This window comes from Acipenser ruthenus, chromosome 36 (assembly GCF_902713425.1).
Source record: "Acipenser ruthenus chromosome 36, fAciRut3.2 maternal haplotype, whole genome shotgun sequence".
NCBI classification, from domain to species: domain Eukaryota; kingdom Metazoa; phylum Chordata; class Actinopteri; order Acipenseriformes; family Acipenseridae; genus Acipenser; species Acipenser ruthenus.
This window is the reverse complement of record NC_081224.1, coordinates 8,025,175-8,045,864: the sequence shown is the minus strand read 5'-3', so window position 1 is coordinate 8,045,864 and position 20,690 is coordinate 8,025,175. Positions and strand designations below refer to the sequence as shown.

Genomic DNA, 20,690 nt, shown 5'->3' with positions numbered 1-20,690 from the left:
ACAGACTTGATTAACACTAATCTTCAACAACCTAATGTTCCTTTACCCCTGTAGGAGGGGTTACCCAAGAAAAATGCTAATCAGGATCACTGAAAACAGACCTATTTTTTTTTAATTTATAGTGCCCAACTATTTTACCCCCAATTTGGAATCTCCAACTATCATCGTTTCTCCTCACCGAACAGCGATCTCCACACAGTGCAGCAGATCTGAAGGTTCAGTGAGTATCCTCCTATCCCACAACCAAGCCAACTTCCTTTTTACACCCAGCAAACCGAGAGCGGATATCAGCGAGGTACCAACCTCTGGAGGACAAAGACCAGCCCTGCAGATCTCTGCCCAGGCTTACCAGCTGTCTGGCCTGTAGAGTTCACTGTGGCTCGATGAGGAGAGACAGTCCCTGCCGGCTTTTCCCTCCCTAACCCGCTGGGAGCGTCAGAGCCAATGCAACGCCCCCTTGGAGTCCCCAGCGCAGACCGGCTAACTGCGCACAGGCAGGATTTGAACCTGCTCTGTAGGACTCATCCTGCATACCGCGCAGTACTGCTTTTGCCAGATAAGCCACTCAGGGACTCTCCACCAGACCTGTTTTTAAGCAGTAATGTTCAACGCAGCAGTCATTATCAGCTAGATAATCTACCACAGTGAGCTGAAGGAAGGAGCACTTAACCAAACACAAGGTAAGTTATCTTCAGGTAATGACCACTGCAGAAGATATATTAAAACAATTTTTGGGGAAATGAGAAACTGTGGTGTTCTTTAAGGTGTGGTTTAAGGGTTTAACTGTGATCACACTTTACATGAAGTGTCTCTAATTACTGTGTATTTATGTAGTAGATACTTAGTAGCAATGCATGTGTACTTACATGTATGTATAATATAATCCTAACCCTAATCTCATCCTATCATCAACCCTAATCATAACTACACCTTACCCTAACACACCTAACCCGAACCCTTTTCTGATACAATTGTGCACTTGCATCAAGTACATTGTAGTTATGGACACTGTGATTGTCTAAGTACACAGACGTTTATTGTTTATTTACATTGTAGTTACCTAAGAGACACACTTAGAGATGGATTTGCTAAGTGGCATATACAAATTCTAATTGGCATACAAATTGCACATGATAACAGTCTGAAGCTAACACACAGTATTTATTCTATTCTCAACAGGTGAAGATGTTTACCTGGTGGCAGCTGCAGGGATATATAATATATACAAGAGAGAGAGAGAAAGCAAGAGAAGGAGGAAAAGAAACAAAACAAAAAACAATATATATTGTATATCAAGCACATAAAGTATATAAATATACACACAGCCACACACACACACACACACACACAGATAGAAATTGGCACACACAATGCTAATGATATATTACCAGTCTCTCTGAGCATTCTAATGATTTCTTCATAACACCGAATCAAGGCTGGGTCCACAGTTTCAGCGTTATGAATTGATATAACCAACACAACACAGTGGATTTTGTCTCCTTCCATTGAGCTTTTTGTTTTCAGAATATCGTCAAACTAAAAAATAAAAACAAAAATAAGTTTTAGAAAACAGTTACCATTTCTCAAGCGATACTTAAAATATTACCAAGAAAAGTCAATTTTAAAAGAGATTATTACAATTTTCTTTTTAATGCCTCCAGTTAGTCATCTATATGCATTGAGAAGCCGATTAGCTATTCAGAGACTGAGGTCTATTAAAATGACCTGCTGGGAATAAATGAACTGACATATTAAGTATGGTTAATTGCTGTGGTTTTAACTCACACAGTTTTAGCACAATTGAAATAAGCTGTGTAACAATGGGGAGAATTACCCCCCCCCCCCCAAGTCCAACACGCTACATTTACCATTCAAAAATTAAAGTTAAGGCTGTTTGAAAGTTGTATCTATTTCTGGCATGAATCTGAATTTTAAAAGGAGCTGAAAGTCACAATATGGGCAGCAGTGTGGAGTAGTGGTTAAGGCTCTGGACTCTTGACTGGAGGGTCATGGGTTCAATCCCAGGTGGGGGACACTGCTGCTGTACCCTTGAGCAAGGTACTTTACCTAGATTGCTCCAGTAAAAACCCAACTGTATAAATGGGGAATTGTATGTAAAAATAACGTGTAAAAAATAATGTAATTGTATGTAAAAACAATGTGATATCTTGTAACAATTGTAAATTGCCCTGGATAAGGGTATCTGCTAAGAAATAAATAATAGTAATAATAATAAAGGAGCTGAAAGCATTAGTTGTGAATGCATGGTGTGTTTGTTTCTCTGTATGCCACTGTAAATGATGGAAGAGAGAACTGTATTCACTTGTATTGCATCATGCTGTGTGAAAATAGTATTCAATGATGTTACAGCTGCTGAACCACTCAAAGGAGCCAATGCGCTTTCAAAATGCTTTCTACAAGTCTTTTACACATCATTGCATTAACATTACTTACATACCTTTGTGTCTTCAGCCACTTCACCATCTATGATCTTCTTTAATATTATCGTGGCAGTTACTGTTTTCTCCAATTCAAATCCTGCTGTATCAAAGATTTTGATCTTGTCATTGAATTTGTGGCATTTTAGCTGCAAAGAAATTATACAATGATCATATTTATTATGCGTATGCATTGATGTTATGTGTAACATGCTACAGGTATAGGTACATGTCACAAAGACGGCTGGAGTGGGTGGCGTCAGACCAGATGCAGGAAATAAAACAACAGAGAGGTGTGGTTTGGTGGAGCTGAGCGAATGCTTTCGCTCAGCATTTAATAAACAGAACAGAAAATAAAAGGTTTTAACACAAAACACAGGACACGGCACTATACGCCAAAATAAAAAGACAAACAAAACGTACTACACAGACAAAACACGGTGAGCAGATTTTAACTATTATTATTATTTTTATTATTATTACCTCCGTCTCCAATCCCGTTCTCCACTCACCGAACACACCACCCCGAGTGAAAGAAATGTGAGTCTATATATACTATTGTGCTGGGATTCAATTACTAATTAATTATTCACTTGAATCCCAGCACGTGAATTAATTCTGTGCAACCCCGTGCTCAGATATTACATTTAACCAGCACGTGAAGTGATTTGTGCCCTCCTCGTGCCTAAATATAAATCTACATTTTAAATCACACGTGAAACACAGACCCGTTTATATCCCGTGTACCAATGACTATACACCGACATTAACACACGCAACATACAACACATAACACACAAAATACACACAGGGGCGGGGCGCATTGCCACATATACCCCCCCTTGTGCGCAGCACACATGGCCTCAATGGCCACCTCCCCCCTTAAAAATCCAGCAGTCCAGAACAAAGTCTCGGGCTGGGAAGGGAGGCTTCAGTGGGCCCAGGGCTGGCCATGCTGTCAGCACCCCTGCCGGTAGTGGCACGGCTGACAGCCTGCTGGTCCACGCCTGCAGCGAAATTGCTGCGGGGGATGCTGGTCTTCTGACCTCTCCCCAGATCTCCGGCAGCGAAACTGCTGCAGTGGGAGCAGGTCTCCGGACCTCCCCCACGATCTCCGGCAGCGAAACTGCTGCAGTGGGAGCAGGTCTCCTGACCTCCCCCACGATCTCCGGCAGCGAAACTGCTGCAGTCGGAGCAGGCCTCCTGACCTCCCCCACCTTCTTCGTGGCCGGCAGCTCCCCGTGGTGGGGTTCCGGCCACAGTACTTCCTGCTGCGATGCGGAGCAACTGGCAGCCCCAGGCGATGCAGAGCGGCTGGCAACCCCAGGCGATGCGGAGCAGCTGGCAACCCCAGGCGATGCGGAGCGGCTGGCAACCCCAGGCGATGCGGAGCGGCTGGCAGCCTCAGGCGATGCGGAGCGACAGGCAGCCCCAGGCGATGCCAGACAGGCATCCTTGGGCGAAGCGTGGCAAGCATCCTTGGGCGAAGCGAGGCAGGCATCCTTGGGCGAAGCGTGGCAGGCATCCTTGGGCGAAGCGAGGCAGGCATCCTTGGGCGAAGCGTGGCAGGCATCCTTGGGCGAAGCGAGGCAGGCATCCTTGGGCGAAGCGAGGCAGGCAGTCAGGACAAGCTGGGGTGCGGGTGTCGGCCCTCTTCTCGGCCTCTGCGGCCGGGCAGTTCTTCCCCATGCTTCCCTCAGCAGCCTATGCAAGGGCTGCTGAGGACCGTCAGCTTCACGTCCTGGTCCTTCTGGTGAAGGGAGAGGCAGCTCCTGCTCCTCTCCCCCTGATGGCGATGGAGGCCGAGGCAGCTCCCGCTCCTCTCCTCGTGATGGTGGGGAAAGTGATACCAGCAGGCATTCATTCTCTGCTGGTGCAGATGGGGACAGCAGGCATTTTCCTTCTGCTGGTGGAGGTGGAACCAGCAGGTATTCTCCCTCTGCTGGCAGCTTGGGTCCTAGGGCTGTGGAAGCCCCGACTTCCCTCTCTTCGGGCTGTGGACGCACCGACTACTCCCTTTTGGGCTGTGGACGCACCGACTCCTCCCTTTTGGGCTGTGGACGCACCGACTACTCCCTTTTGGGCTGTGGACGCACCGACTCCTCCCTTTTGGGCTGTGGACGCACCGACTCCTCCCTTTTGGGCTGTGGACGCACCGACTCCTCCCTTTTGGGCTGTGGACGCACCGACTCCCCCCTCTTGGGCTGTGGACGTTCGGGCTCCCCCCACTCAGGCGTAGGACGTTCGGGCTCCTCCCACTCAGGCGTAGGACGTTCGGGCTCCTCCCACTCAGGCGTAGGACGTTCGGGCTCCTCCCGCTTGGGCTGTGGACACTCAGGCTCCTCCCGCTTGGCCTGTGGACGCTCTGGTTCCTCCCGCTTGGGCTGTGGACACTCTGGCTCCTCCCACTTGGGCTGTGGACGCTCTGGCTCCTCCCGCTTGGGCTGTGGACACTCAGGCTCCTCCCACTTGGGCTGTGGACGCTCTGGCTCCTCCCACTTGGGCTGCGGATGCTCAGGCTCCTCCCACTTGGGCTGTGGAGGCAAAACCAGCAGGCACTCTTCCTCTGCTGGTGGAGACGGGGACAGCAGGCATTCTTCCTCTGCTGGTGGTGATGGGGACAGCAGGTACTCCACTGCTGGTGGACCTGCTACCTGGGCTGCTGTTGTGGTTACAGCTGCCTCCAGGTAGCTGAGGACCAACTCCAAACCTTCCTCCAAGGTGTTTGGGGTGTGTTCCCTCTCATACGCCTCCCATCTCTCCCTGTCCATCAGCCACAGGATCTGGATGGCTATGGGTATAGACTGGGCCTCCAGCCCAGCATTTTCCAGGACCCAGTCCTGCAGTTTGATGGCGTCTTCTGCCATTTTTTTTTTTTTTTTTTTTTTTTAAACACCAAATTGCGGTTCCTGCTCTGGTCGGCGTCTAGGAGGCGCTGTAGATCCCACGCAGGACACCACGTGTCACAAAGACGGCCGGAGTGGGTGGCGTCAGACCAGATGCAGGAAATAAAACAACAGAGAGGTGTGGTTTGGTGGAGCTGAGCGAATGCTTTCGCTCAGCATTTAATAAACAGAACAGAAAATAAAAGGTTTTAACACAAAACACAGGACACGGCACTATACGCCAAAATAAAAAGACAAACAAAATGTACTACACAGACAAAACACGGTGAGCAGATTTTAACTATTATTATTATTTTTATTATTATTACCTCCGTCTCCAATCCCGTTCTCCACTCACCGAACACACCACCCCGAGTGAAAGAAATGTGCGTCTATATATACTATTGTGCTGAGATTCAATTACTAATTAATTATTCACTTGAATCCCAGCAGGTGAATTCATTCTGTGCAACCCCGTGCTCACATATTACATTTAACCAGCACGTGAAGTGATTTGTGCCCTCCTCGTGCCTAAATATAAATCTACATTTTAAATCACACGTGAAACACAGACCCGTTTATATCCCGTGTACCAATGACTATACACCGACATTAACACACGCAACATACAACACATAACACACAAAATACACACAGGGGCGGGGCGCATTGCCACAGTACATTAACACTCAAGCCCAGAAAACCCAATTAACATAAAATGCTACAAAACTTGCTCGACTGCGCCACCCCCAGGTTAAATATAGAGCAGAAGGAACTCAATCTGGTCTTTTAACAAGAAGCACTTAACCACATTTCAACAATTGCAAACACTTTTCAATTAAATGAAAACTAGTGAGACATGAATTACAAAAGTGCAATTTTTTTTACAAATAACAAAATAATGCATTTAGCATAAACAGTTTATTTTTTTGTTTTCTTTAAAAATAAATATATGGTGGATTATGAGTTACAAATTAACAAAAAAAAACTGTTATGAGGCTCGCTTCAGAACCATAGACAAAAATGAAAGGAGTGTGTTAGGGACACGTCATGCACAGATCTCCTATCACCAAAGCAGGGGCGGATCCAGACTGTCATGAAGGGGGATACCTGATACAAAACATACCATTAAAGTAAGCAATATATTGACATTTTTCATGAAAGAGGAGGGTCCGGACCCCCAGGACCCCCCCATGCAAAGGTGCCTAAATGAAGAAAGAAACACACCGTGCAGCAATCGAACAAAACAGAAAAAACAAAAGTTAATACAAGCTAGAAAAAGCTGTGCTCCAAAGAATCTAAAACGTGACAAATCAAAGTGAATAAATCATGCAAACCATACGTAATAAATACCAAAAATAAATGAATAAAAATAAACAAAGCAACACCCTTCACTACAGATCCCCACACCTGCGAGAGAAGGGAAACGTGCGCCGGAAACTAGACTCGAACCACCTCGGTTTATTCTATGCAGCAATACAGACAAACACTCGGTTTAGCAGGACTTCACTATTTATCGAGTGTTCTCGATTCACAGACCTAAACAAGAAAGAGCACACAATAGAATTATACATCACACACATTTTAGAAAAATATACAAAACAAAAATAGAACCCTAGAAAACAGTGGCTGGCACTAATCCTTATTTCCTGGAGGCTTTAGGTCCGGTATCACCACACGTCTTGTCCTGACAACGCAAACCCTCACCTCAGACCTGTCAACTCTCTCTTATTTACCGGGAGTCAGTCCAAGACAGCTCCCAGGACAGATTTTTCACGTATTTTAAACATAATTTGAAAAGGAATTTTCTTTGATAACATTTCAAGTTCTAAAATCATGGTGACCGCAGTGCAATACCGGAATATATTTTTCAGGATTTAGGACCCAGGGGAACCCAGTGGCATGCATGCATTCAGGGTGTGAGGTGAGCACGGTGCTGGAGCTAGTCGTAGTAGTACACGTTACCACTTACAATGGCTTTCTGTGCGACAAGTGCAACTGCTCAGGTTAAAAAACACAAGTATTAACACTAGAACCGCCATAGTTTCTGACTACCTAGAACCGCTGCGCACGTCAATTTGATGTTTACATTTTTAAAAAGCTTCGATATGAAAATTAAAGAGAAACTATCGGATAAAACTCAAAAGACTTATTCATGAACATCATATCTAACATTTGCAGAGCAGAAACACCGTATTTAAACATAAAAGGCCAGCTAAATCCTAAAACATCCAATATATCACTCTCCAAAGCTAAAATATAATTCCTATACCTTATAGCAATGCATCAATATAAATGAGATATAAATTCAAACTTGTTCTTACCTTCCACTGTATGGAAGTGTAGTTGTAGAATATTATTAATTATTTTTAACTGTAATATGTTCTTTCAACAATATTGTTTGAGGATGTTTTAGGATTTAGTGGTGGGCGTTTTAGCTTTTTGCATGGCTGGCCTAACGGCTAAGCATATAACCATACTTGTACTGCTGTATTGAAGTATTAATGCTGTTAAACCTTATGGCAGGATGGCTCGCAGTGGTGAGGTGTGGTGACGTCACGGACCAGGAAGTAACTGAATCAAAACAATGGATGGGCGGGTGAAGCTGAATGCAACGGCACTCAGCGTGGATTTATTAATAAACAAAACAAAATGAAAGATTTAAACAAACAACAAAACAGAAACAAAAGGGCACGAGGGTCAAACGAATAAACAGACAAACAAGTAAGTGTCGTGCTGGCTAATCCAGCATGTTTTAGCAATTGTTTTTTCTGTCTCCTCTCTATCTCCCCGTACCTCCTCTCTGTACACCCAACCTCCAGCACGGACAGCTGCAGGTTCTTATACTCTGGCCGCAAACAAAAATACAAATAATAATAAATAGGGGCGGGACACACTGCCATGAACCTATAAAGGCACTGGAAACACCCAGATTGCTTATTAGCAGGGATCCAAAGTGTCTTGCAACCACTTGGTCCTTTACTGAGCATTTAATAAACTGAAGGAGCACTATTACTGCTCTGATTTGTTAAAAACTTCAAATTAAAATGAGTCTGTGTGATTTTCTTGATTATTAAAAAGTTGTCTAGACATATTGTAAGCCTAGTGCACGAACAAAACCACTTACAGGAGTTTAAAACATCTCTGTACTCCTTAAATATCTCCCCTGAGTTTAAGAGTGTGCTCAGAGCAATAAAAGAAACTTCTGTGAAGTTGCCCCCCCCCCCCCTACAAACAGCACAAACATTGAGTCATATATCATTCACTTGTGCCAGTTTGTGCCGTTGAAACAAATGTTTGTGCTGCTATAGTTTTTAAGATATTAACGACAATTTTTTTAGGGGAGTGACGTCACTCAGCCCCCAACAATACCGGAATTGAACCAAACTTGTCTCATTCGTTTGTGCCGGTTTGTGCCATTAAAACAAATGTTTTTTCTATTATTGTTTCTGAGATATTAACACTATTTTTTTAGGGCTGATGTCACTCAGCCACCGCCACACAATGTGCTGCAAGAAGTGCAGCACCTGCACATTCTTAAATGAATGCCAGTAAGCCTGGCCAGGCATTCTAGTTCACTGTCAATGCATCTTTTTCAGCTCCATATATTCTTTTTGTTGTTGCCTAGTTTTTTTTAACTCCTTTGCCATGTGGTACAATTCATGTTTTACTACCCTATTATATTATGGTTTATACAGTAATTTTCTGGCTATGCATGGTTGTATGTGGCCCCGTCTTATCCGTAGTTGGGGGTGGAGATTCCTTTGTTTTGGGAGCTTGTTACTGGTAAGGTATAAAGGCACAAAAAAGCCAGGTATGGGGACTCCCTGTTCTTTCTATGGGTGAAGAAAGAAAACTTAATTAGTTTCCAAAACCTTATAAAAGTGTGTAATGGGGGAGATCTGTGCTGACTGTCTGGCGCATGCGTGGTTCTGCAGGAAGAAGGCAGCTGCCTCATAGATCTGCCTGTCAGTCATGGCAGCGACACGGAGAGGTGGGGAAGAGGGTGTGTTGGCCTTCCCTGTCTCCGAGTGGCTGAGAGGCGGGCCTTCGGGGATTGCTCGGCCCATAAGTACTGCGCTTGGTTATGCATTTGGGTGGCCGTGATTGGAAACACACAGAGACGCTGGCTGAGAAGGCCTGTGTAAACATAGACCAGGCAGGAACACCAGTGGTTGGAGTGAGAGACCAAAATAGGCAAGAGGAAGACAGCCAGCCTAGAGAAAGGTTAAATGGTTACGTATCCGAGGGAAGGTGTATGAGTAGAAGGTGAACCTTGGCCACCCCAGTGTATACTGCATAACAGCATAGGACAGAGACCCGAGCTGACTGGCTTAGCAGCAGTGGGGGCACTGCGTAAGCAGCACCTTTATTTTGTAGTTTTAATACTGTGTTTTAATTTCCCTTTTCTTTCTCCTTTTGTTATTTATTATTTCAGAGCACCTGTGAGTGCGCCAGCTTTTAACTGTTTACCAGTATTGGTATTTGTGTGGTCCTGTTTACCGTTGCCGGTATTCAGGTCACGGACAACAGCGCCCTCTGCGGGCTAAAAGAAAGTATATAAAATAATAAAACTGGGCACCAGTGCGGCGTTTTCAATTAAACCTTCTGTCTCACGTGTGTGTCAGTGAATTGCTCACCACTCTTCCACAAAGTGTTAGTCTGTTTTTTGCATGCAGCTATTTTTGTGTTTAGTCAGACGCATTTACTTTTTTCCCTAGCGGTTTCAGTATGCAGCAAACATGCAGTTATACTAACACGCAGCTCTTTTGTTTCACGTGCCGTTCTAACAACCCCTCGGTTTGATTTGTTTTGCTACTTTGTATCACTGTTCAATTGCTACGGACCAAGAATAAGTTTCAACCTTATGAGATTTCCAGTGTGATATGAACGGGAGGAGCTACACAGCAGATTCACTGTGACCGGGTGAGATCAATCCTTTTTTATTTCTGCTGGATATTGGATATTACAAATATATATATTTTTGAATGGCCATTCAGTTTTTGTTTGAAGAGTGTTTTTTTTTTAATTTTTTTATTGGATATCTTTATTTTTTGGGAACTGTATTGGACATTTGTTTTTGTTTTTTTGTACTGTTTGCTATAAGACCAGGACTGAAACTATTTCTGTATAGATGTAATGTGCAGCTGTGTAGATTTTTGAATAAGCAGTTGTGGCAGGACAAAGTTGTCCTGCCCCTTTAATGGAAGGGGTCACGTGATGGGCGACCATTCTGGCTCTGGAGTGGAGCTACAGACCAGAGCTGGAATGGCCGCCAATTAAACACATGATCCCAACCACCAAATTGGGGGATTATATTATTAATTGTTTAATTGGCCCAGCTGGCCAATATAAAGCTGGCCATGCTGCAGCACAGGGGAAAAAGGGAGAACAAAGGAGAAACACTGAAGTGCTGGGGCCTGTGTGTTTGCTGGTTTCATGACTGTGAGTTTTGTATATTTAGTTTAAGATATTTCTGTTTTGTTTAAATCTTTGTTTTGGCCATTGTGCCCTTTATTTTGCCGTGTGGCATTTCTTTGTTTTATTTATGTTTTGGTTTATTAAAAATAAACCCCCATTTCTAAAATACTCTGTCTCTCAGTCTTGAGAACGCCAGTATCCTCTGCCATCCTGTCACATATGGTTGTCAGAAGTAGGATGTAGCGGCCCCGCTGTACTGGAAAACGACCACAGGCAAGAAAGAAAAAAAAAAAAAAGAAATGGGTCGAAAACAAAGAAAGGTCCGGCCACAGCAACCACAATGGCGGCACCCGCAGCAAGTGGGGGCGGAGCCCTGGGACGTCAGTGGTGTGGCCAGGAGGAGCACCGCTGGTGGGGATGTCCGGAAATTCCCCCAGATTGGTGCGCCCGCTATGAGGGGTATGGGCATGCCTGGCTGAGGTGCCCCTACGTGGGAGCGACTGGAGCAGAGGTAGAAGTGGGGTGCACTTACTGCTGCCAAGTCGGGCATGAAGAGGAGAGATGCCTGGAACTCTATGCAGAGGATGGGGAGGAGCCATCGCTGCCGTCCCGAGAGCTAGAGAGGGAGGAGCCATCGCTGTCGTCCCAAGAGCTAGAGGGGGAGGAGCCATCGCTGTCGTCCCGAGAGCTAGAGGGGGAGAAGCAATTGCTGCCATCCCGAGATCTAGAGGGGGAGGAGCCATCGCTGCCATCCTGAGAGCTAGAGGGGGAGGAGCCATCACTGCCGTCCCAAGAGCCAGGAGGGGAGGAGCCATTATTGCAGTCTCTAGGGCCAGAAGAGGAGGAGTTACAGGCTCAACCCCCTGAATTTTTCTGGGAGGGAGAAGGGCAGAATGCTGGTGTCCCCCAGCAGCCTCTATTTATGCTGCTAAAGGGAGCACGGCGCACACCAGCCCAGCCGCCACAGCAGAGGGAGCCAGCACCGCCATAGCCTCCCTCTGAGTGGCTAGCATCAGCCCCAACACCGCTGCCGAAGGAGTCGGCAGCCTTTCCGACACCTCCACCGCCAGGAGCAGAGCAGCAGGAGCTGCCTCTGTCTCCGACACCTCCACCGCCAGAAGCAGAGCAGCAGGAGCTGCTTCTGTCTCCACCACCATGGGAGAACAGCTTACTGCTCCCACCTCCACCAGCAGAGGGTGAATACCTGCTGGTTCCACCTCCACCATCATGGGAAGGACTGCTCCTGCCCTGCCTCGTACCGCCCAAGGATGCCTGCCTCGCACCGCCCAAGGATGCCTGCCTTGCATCGCCCAAGGATGCCTGTTGCTTCGCATCGCCTGAGCCTGCCTGTTGCTCCGCATCGCCTGGAGAGCCACTAGTTACAGGGTACGAAGGAGAAGTGGAGCTTCCGCTGCCGTCTCCATGGCCAGGGGCTCCCCTCCCGAGTTCGCCTCCTGAGGGTCCGCTGCTGCCGTCGCCTCCCGAGGGTCCGCTGCCGTCGCCTCCCGAGGGTCCGCTGCTGCTGCTGCCGTCGCCTCCCGAGGGTCCGCTGCTGCTGCTGCCGTCGCCTCCTGAGGGTCCGCTGCCGTCGCCTCCCGAAGGTCTGCTGCTGCTGCCGCCGTCGCCTCCCGAGGGTCCGCTGCTGCTGCCGCCGTCGCCTCCCGAGGGTCCGCTGCTGCTGCCGCCGTCGCCTCCCGAGGGTCCGCTGCTGCTGCTGCCGTCGCCGTCGCCTTCCGAGGGTCCGCTGCTGCTGCTGCCGTCGCCTTCCGAGGGTCCGCTGCTGCTGCTGCCGTCGCCTTCCGAGGGTCCGCTGCTGCTGCTGTCGTCGCCTCCCGAGGGCTCTGTTTCGCCTGGAGTCGCTACCTGTAGCCTGCTTCGCCGGGGGTCGCTACTGTGGCTGGAGTCCCATGAAGGGGAGCTGCCGGCCACGAAGAAGGGGGGGAGGTCAGGAGACCAGCTCCCCCCGCAGCAGTTTCGCTGCTGGATATCGGGTGGCCGGAGCCCCAAAAAGGGAAGATTCTGGCCAGGAAGAAGGGGGGGGAGGTCAGGAGACCAGCTCCCCCAGCCGCACTTTCGTGGCAGGAAGTAATGTGGCCGGAGCCCCACAAAGGGGAACTGCCGGCCATGAAGAAGGGGGTGGAGGTCAGGAGACCAGCTCCCCCCGCAGCAGTTTCGCTGCTGGATATCGGGTGGCCGGAGCCCCAAAAAGGGAAGATTCTGGCCAGGAAGAAGGGGGGGGAGGTCAGGAGACCAGCTCCCCCAGCCGCACTTTCGTGGCAGGAAGTAATGTGGCCGGAGCCCCACAAAGGGGAACTGCCGGCCATGAAGAAGGGGGTGGAGGTCAGGAGACCAGCTCCCCAGCCGCACTTTCGCGGCAGGAGATAGTGTGGCTGAAGCCCTGGAAGAGGGAGCTAGTCACAAAGAAATGGGGGGGTGGAGGACATTCCACCATGGCCGCCCCCAGAAACACCTTGCTTCCCCCTCTTCCGGGACTTTGAGACTGAGGGGGAGGTGGCCGTTGGGGCCAAGTGTGTGTTGACACAAGGGGGAGGATATGTGGCAGGACAAAGTTGTCCTGCTCCTTTAATGGAAGGGGTCACGTGATGGGCGACCATTCTGGTTCTGGAGTAGAGCTACAGACCAGAGCTGGAATGGCCGCCAATTAAACACATGATCCCAATCACCAAATTGGGGGATTATATCATTAATTGTTTAATTGGCCCAGCTGGCCAATATAAAGCTGGCCATGCTGCAGCACGGGGGAGAGGGAGGAGAACAAAGGAGAAACACTGAAGTGCTGGGGGCTGTGTGTTTGCTGGTTTCATGACTTTGAGTTTTGTATATTTAGTTTAAGATATTTCTGTTTTGTTTAAATCTTTGTTTTGGCCATTGTGCCCTTTATTTTGCCGTGTGGCATTTCTTTGTTTTATTTATGGTTTTGGTTTATTAAAAATAAACCCCCATTTCTAAAATACTCTGTCTCTCAGTCTTGAGAACACCAGTATCCTCTGCCATCGTGTCACAGCAGTCTAATTATTTAGAGGCATATCTTTAGTTTGCTTCTGTTTCCTTTCCTCTTTAATCTATTCAGCAATGTTCTGTAGTCATGGTTTGCTATTAATGGTCCTTCTAAACGGTATAATGTATGTAGCTATTAAAACACATGATATATACATTTCTCTTTTCTATCAGCTGCAATGGTTTGTACTTGAACGTTTTCTGATACTATACTGATTTCTCCATGTACACGCATTTCATTACTGTTATATTTGCTAATAGTATATTATAAACAGATCCTGTTGAAGTTTACTCTCTTGGTTCCCGTGAAATCCTTGTTTTATGCTGTACTGATTTACTTGCTGAGGCCGCAGTACTTGATGTTTTATGCTTGGTGTCGTATACATCTATGACCTAGGTGTTTAGTTATTTTATACTAGGTAAGTTTGTTACAGATTGGTAAGTGAGTCTAAATGCTAGTTTCCTATTGTAACAACATCAGCTGCTGTTTGTAGTAATTCATTTTCTAAAGTGTTTGAGCTGTGGTAGATTGAAATCAATTTTGATAGCGTGTAAACTGGACCAGCGCTAGATCTGCAGGACAGTATAAATTGGCAAACAGTGTCTTAACCAGCCAGTCTAAGGGCCACACGTCCAGGAATAAGGCTTCTACTAGCCATTGGGAGAGATTGGGAAAAGGTCCTTTTCTTCATTTGAGCATCTCGCTATCAAGCTCCCCTCTCCCATGTCCCTCACCCTTGCTGTGATCTACTGTCCACCAAAGAATAACTGCTTTTATTGCTGAGTTTTCAGAATTCCTCTCCCTTGTCTGCACTTCTACTGACAATCCTACTCCTAGGTGACTTCAACATTCATGGCGACTTGCCTTCTTCACCTCTAGTGACTGACTTCATCACGCTCCTGGACTGTCCTTGGACTCTCTCAATCTGTCAACGTCCCCACTGACACCCGTGGACACGCTCATCACCAGGGGTCTTGACCTCTCCAATCTCTCCATCTGAGATATCTCTCTCTGACCATTTCTTAATCACTGCTAATATTAATCTTCAAGCACCTTCCTCTACTACTGATACTGTTATTTCCTTTCATCACAAGAATCTACTCAATCCTCTGAAACTCTCGGAATGTGTCTCTGCATCCCCTCTAATTGGTACTCTCCCGTCTTTGGTTGACAATGTGGTGACCCTCTACAACGCCACCTGTTCGGATAGCTGTATATCTATCTGTACATAGTATTATTGCTCTACTGTTCTACACTGCCATCTAGTGGCGAACTTGGGTACTGTAGCTTTAAATCAGCTAATTTCCTGTTCAGAGCTTATTCCTGACCAAGCAATCTGAAGAACGTCAACACCACAGATGAGCTCCATCTTGCTTTCTTACTAGGCCTTGGATAAAGATAAGTCTGTAAGTAGGCACCTTTTGTTTTCAAGTCATTAGTACATGCTTTTGTTAATTCAAGCTGTGCTTTCTAGAATATTTGCGTTCTTACATGTTTATTTTAGTCTTTAGCGTCGCGATGATGCTAAGCTAATGAGTGCTAAATATTCTCTATAGGAATTGCATTGATTGTTAGCACGCTAGTTAATGTTTTGACGTGGGACTTAGCTACTTTTGTTTGTAAAGTATCTACTTAGATATCAGTATATTACGAGATTATGTGCTTGTAATAATGTTGTATGTGTGCATAGTTCTGGTACTATCATTTAGCGGCACTTTTTCTGCAGGGTCATGTTGGCTAGCTAGGCCTATTGTGTTGTTAGCTTGTGATGGTTTGCTGAGTCGGGCTATTCTTTATGTGTATGTATTGTGTGAATGTATGCTGAACATTTTCTAATACTTGTTTTCTTTATTCTGTATTTTTTTCTGTGTTTTACAGAGAAAAAATAATCACTAAAGATTTCAAATGGTACCCCTGTCTCCTGGGTCTTTATTGAAGTTGTTAGCTGTCTGCCAAGCTTTGTACTTTATACACATCGTGAGGGCAGAAACCACCCCTACTCAGATTCATTTGAAACCATTGCCCCGCTTACAGTAAGAACGGCGAGGAAAAATCGCACCTGCCCATGGTACAACTGTAAGTCACCCTGGGTAAGGGCGTCTCCTAAGAAAAAAATAAATAATAATACACCCTCGAACTTCGAGTGCTTACGTCTGCCTGCCGCAAACTTGAGTGCAAGTGGAGGTCGTCTGGACTAACGGTTCACAGAGAGATCTGGACCGACTCTCTCAGTAGCTACTGGTGTGCACTCCCTGCTGCCAGGGTGAAGTACTTCTCTGAATTCATAACTATGGGACACAGTAAACCCAGTATTCTCTTTGAGACCATTGACCAAATCCTACATCCAGCCACCGATAGATCCATCTCCCGTTCATCCTCCTCTCTTACCTGTCATGATTTCGCCTCCTTCTTTTGGAAACAAAATTGACATTTATTCTACGCTGTCTTGCCACAAACCCAGTTTTGTTCTTGACCACCTTGACTTGCCTCCGGTTACCCCTCCTGCTCTCTCCTCCTTCTATCCTCTCTCCATTACTGATGTTTCCGGCCAACTGTTGAAATCAACTACTGCCACATGCCCCTTGGAACCCTGGTCAACTGATCTTGTCTGTCTCTGTGTTTCTGATCTTGCTCTTTCCATTACGCACACTCTCAGCCTGTCCCTGGACTCGGGATCGGTTTTGCTGCCCTCAAGCTTGCCTGAGTAACGCCGGTACTCAAAACACCCTCCCTTGACCCGGCTGTCTTACCTAATTTCCATCCAATTTCCAATCTTCCTTTTCCTTCCAAAACTCTCGAAAGGGCTGTAGCCAGTCAGCTGATGAAACATCTCACGGACGACAATCTGCTTGAGAATCTCTGCAGTCTGGCTTCCGGCCGCATCACAGTACTGAAACTGCTCTGCTGTGGATTGTAAATGATCTCCTGCTCAATGCTGATGCTGATGCTCCATCTGTGCTTGCCCTTCTTGACCTACCTGCTGTATTTGACACCATAGGTCATGGCATTCTTCTTGACCACCTTCAGAAGTATGCTGGGATCTCTGGAACCTGTCTCTCCTGGATGTCATCTTACCTATCTGGACGCATGCAGTCTGTTTTCTGTGCTGGATGCAGTGCTGATGCAAACCCAGTCACCTGTGTTGCCCCTCAAGGGTCTGTTCTTGGGCCTCCTCTTCAACATCTACATGCTTCCCTTGGGTCACCTCATCCACCAACATCATCCTGAACCTCGGAAACTGTCTGCTTTTGCCTTCCCTCACTGCATGAAGCCTTGGTGTACTTCTGGAACGCAACCTCTCCTTTGATGCCCACATCTCCTCTGTGGTCAAATCTTCCTTCTACTACCTTCGCAACATCTCCAAAGTCTGTCCCTACCTTTCCCTCCCGAATGCGGAGATACTCTGTCATGCATTCGTCTCCTCTTAACTCGATGACTGCAACTCTGTCTATGGTGGTCTTCCGGCACGCGCCGTCAACAGATTGCAGCTAGTTCAGAATGCCGCCGCCAGGATCCTTACCAGATGTAAAAAAACATGAACACATTACCCCCTGTCTTGCCCAGCTGCACTGGCTACCTGTAGGGTTCAGGATTATTTTAAAAATTCTCCTGCTCACCTACAATGCCCTTCATCACACAGGTCCAGGGTATCTCTTCAACCTGCTGACCCGTCCTCCGACTCTGGCCTGCTTGTTATCCCCAAGCACTTTTAGCTTATTTTACTATATCTATCTATCTATGTGTGTGTGTGTATATATATATATATATATATATATATATATATATATATATATATATATATATATATATATATAATTAGTAAGAAAGTGTAGTCTGGGGAGAACAGAGGACTACACCTCCCAGAAGGACACGGGCTGAAAAGCCCTAACTTAATTGTTTTATTAGTTAATTATCACCTGCACTTGTCTATTGTAAATTAGAACCAGGTGCAGGGTATATAAAGAGAGCAGCAAGTCCCTTCAGGTACTGTGTGAAACCTTTTTGTTGTGTTTGTGTTCAACTTACAAAAAAAAAAAAAAAACTGTGTTTTTGTTTCAGCCGGTAAACAGCTTAGCTGTCCGGCTTCGTTAGAGTGAATGTTTAGTTAGCGCTCCGAAGGAGCTAGGTGTTTGTTTTTGTTTTATTTATTTTGTATAATTAAAAGTGCGCATTGGCGGGACTTCCGGTGAGCAAGCCGCCAAGATGGATGCTTAAACACCAACCTCCACCCCCGATAGCGTTTGTTTCCCAGTTTTTCTCTTCAATATTTTATAAAAGGCATTTTTTGTTTATTTAGGGATCATGGAGACACCAGTGAAGAGATCGGCTGCGGTTATAAATGCTAATACACCATCTCCTATCGTGAAAAAAAAAGGGAAATCCTTAGCTGGTGCGTTTAACTCAGTCGCCACCTCATCTGGCATATGTGATAAACTCGAGCTCCAGGCTGCACCTGCGAGACTAGATCCCGAAATTAAAACAGCCATTAAAGAATGCATGCAGGAGAGCCTAAATGAAGTACTGCAAGAAGAAAGTGGCATACGAGATTACCTGAATGATATTAATAAACGGATACTACAATTGGAAGAGAAAGTAGACAAGCAGTTTGCTAATCTTAAGGCCGTACAAGCGAGAGTGGATAATGTGCAGCAGGTTCAGAGAATGGACAGACAGGAGTTCCGTGAGTACAAAGACAAGTTATCTGAACTACAAAGCAAATTGATAGCCATGGAAGATCGGAATCACCAATCAAATATTAGACTCACCGGGCTGAAAGAAGGATGCGAGGGCTCAGACGCCGTCGTTTTCTTGCAAGAACAAATTCCGAAATGGTTTCCCTCGCTGGCCAATCGCTCTATTGAAATCGAAAGGGCCCATCGGGTCTATGATGGTACAGATGGTACGGAAAAAAGGAGCAAACCGCGCACTCTGATTTTCAAGCTACTAAGATATAATGACAGACAGGCTATTCTCCATGTTGCAAAGGAGCGGGGTGCTGCCATTGAACATGGTAGGGATAGGCTACAGTTTTACCAGGATTATTCAACTGCCACAACTCTCCAACGGAAAGCCTTCGCAGCGGTTCGCAGAAGATTAAGAGAGGGATCAATCCCGAGTTACCTAATCTACCCTGCCAAATTGAAAATTGTGAGAAACGGTCGAGTATCCTACTGCAATTCTCCTGATGAAGCTGATCACTTTTTGTCAGAAATCAAGTGAAATGGATTTTTCTCTGAGTTAAATGCTGAATTGGATTTTACCAGTTTGGTCAGTCGATGGTTTAGATTATCCTTTCAATGACTCTTAATAATAATAATAATAATAATAATAATAATAATAATAATAATATTATATATTTTTTTCCTAATATTTAATTTCCTGCTACACCACATTTCAAGATGTCGGTAATTATATATGGCTCTGTGCAGCTGGGTGTGCGTGCATCGCATGTATGGTGTAAAGTTATATATACAGTGTTAAGTGTTACACAAAATAGCACGCTGATACGAATGTAGGTGTATATGCTTAGGCTAGTATTTTTATTTATTTACTATTAGATATATAAATCTCCTTTATTTTATATGCAGTATGTATGTGTATGTGTATGTATATGTGTATTATTATTATTATTATTATTATTATTATTATTATTATTATTATTATTATTATTATTATTTATTTCTTAGCAGACGCCCTTATCCAGGGCGACTTACAATCGTAAGCAAATACATTTCAAGTGTTACAGTACAAGTAATACAATAAGAGCAAGGTATCTATGTAGGTATGTGTATGTATATGTGTACGTGTGTATATATATATATATATGTATGTATATGTGTGTATATACAGTATATGTATATAGATATATATGTGTATGTGTATATGTATGTGTGTGTGTGTGTATATGTGTGCATTTTGTATACACCATTCAATTTTTTTTTTTGTAAGCCTTGCTATTCTTAGAGGAGACCTGCTCTCGGGGAGCAAGTTTGGACACTTCTCCTTAGCAGCTGGCAATCTTAGTTGTTTTTTTGCTATTGTCGTTAATGATCATTGTTCCGTCATTCTTTTTTTCTGTGCTGGGATTTTATACAGTGATGATGCTGGACAAATTTATATTTTGGAACATTTTGTGTATCCTTATGTCTCTTATATTATTAAGAAACGTGCTTTTCTTACTGGGGAGAGATGGGTGGCCTGCCTTGGTATTAAAACCACCTTAATGTGTGATCTAGTAGTTGTGTCTTGGAATCTGCGTGGCCTGAATATTCCTGCAAAAAGAACTAAATGCCTTGATTTCTTACACCGCAAGAAAGTCGACATTTTAGGAATACGAATCACATTTTAGGTCCTCTGATGTTAACAGAATTCAAAATAAACATTATAGAGTGTTGGCTAACTCCTGTGCGTCTACCAAGTCTAAGGGAGTTTTAATTCTGGTTAATAGGAAGTTAAATATTAATATTCATGGAACAGGTGCTGATGAGGAGGGACACTTTACTTATGTTCGGTGTGAATTTAATAACTCTTTGTATCAGTATATGCACCCAATTCTTTTGACCCCCAATTTATAAATCATATCTCTGCTAAATTGTCAGAATTCACAGATTATCATGTTATTCTTGGTGGTGATTTCAATGCTGTGGTTAATCCTAATCTAGATAAATCTATCTCAGAAACATGCATATCCTCTACTTCTAAAGCATTATCGCATTTCATGGAGGAGGTTAATTTATGGGATGCCTGGCGGATGAGGAACCCCAATGCTAGGGATTATACTTTTTTTCTCAGCCAGGCATAAAACATATTCACGTATTGATTACGTCTTTGTTTCTCCAGATATATTTCAGTTTGTGCTGGGTACTGATATTTTACCGATTTTAATCTCAGACCATGCCCCTATATTATATTCTTTCAGCCTTGTAC

The 20,690-nt window shown here is 45.2% G+C and overlaps 1 protein-coding gene across 2 annotated transcripts in view; it reads right to left on the bottom strand.

The window, feature by feature from the left end:
- LOC131706678 (interferon-induced protein 44-like) overlaps positions 1-20,690 on the bottom strand; it is a 66,401-nt gene that overhangs the window by 7,160 nt on the left and 38,551 nt on the right. Inside the window, exons 9-10 of one of the 2 annotated variants that reach the window (XM_059008243.1) lie at positions 2,459-2,587; positions 1,478-1,536 (exon numbers count right to left, since the gene is read on the bottom strand). In XM_059008243.1, the coding sequence (XP_058864226.1) occupies positions 1,478-1,536; positions 2,459-2,587 (188 nt within the window). Of the gene's footprint in view, positions 1-1,388; positions 1,537-2,458; positions 2,588-20,690 lie in introns of both variants that reach the window. The other variant, XM_059008242.1, reaches the window with a different exon arrangement.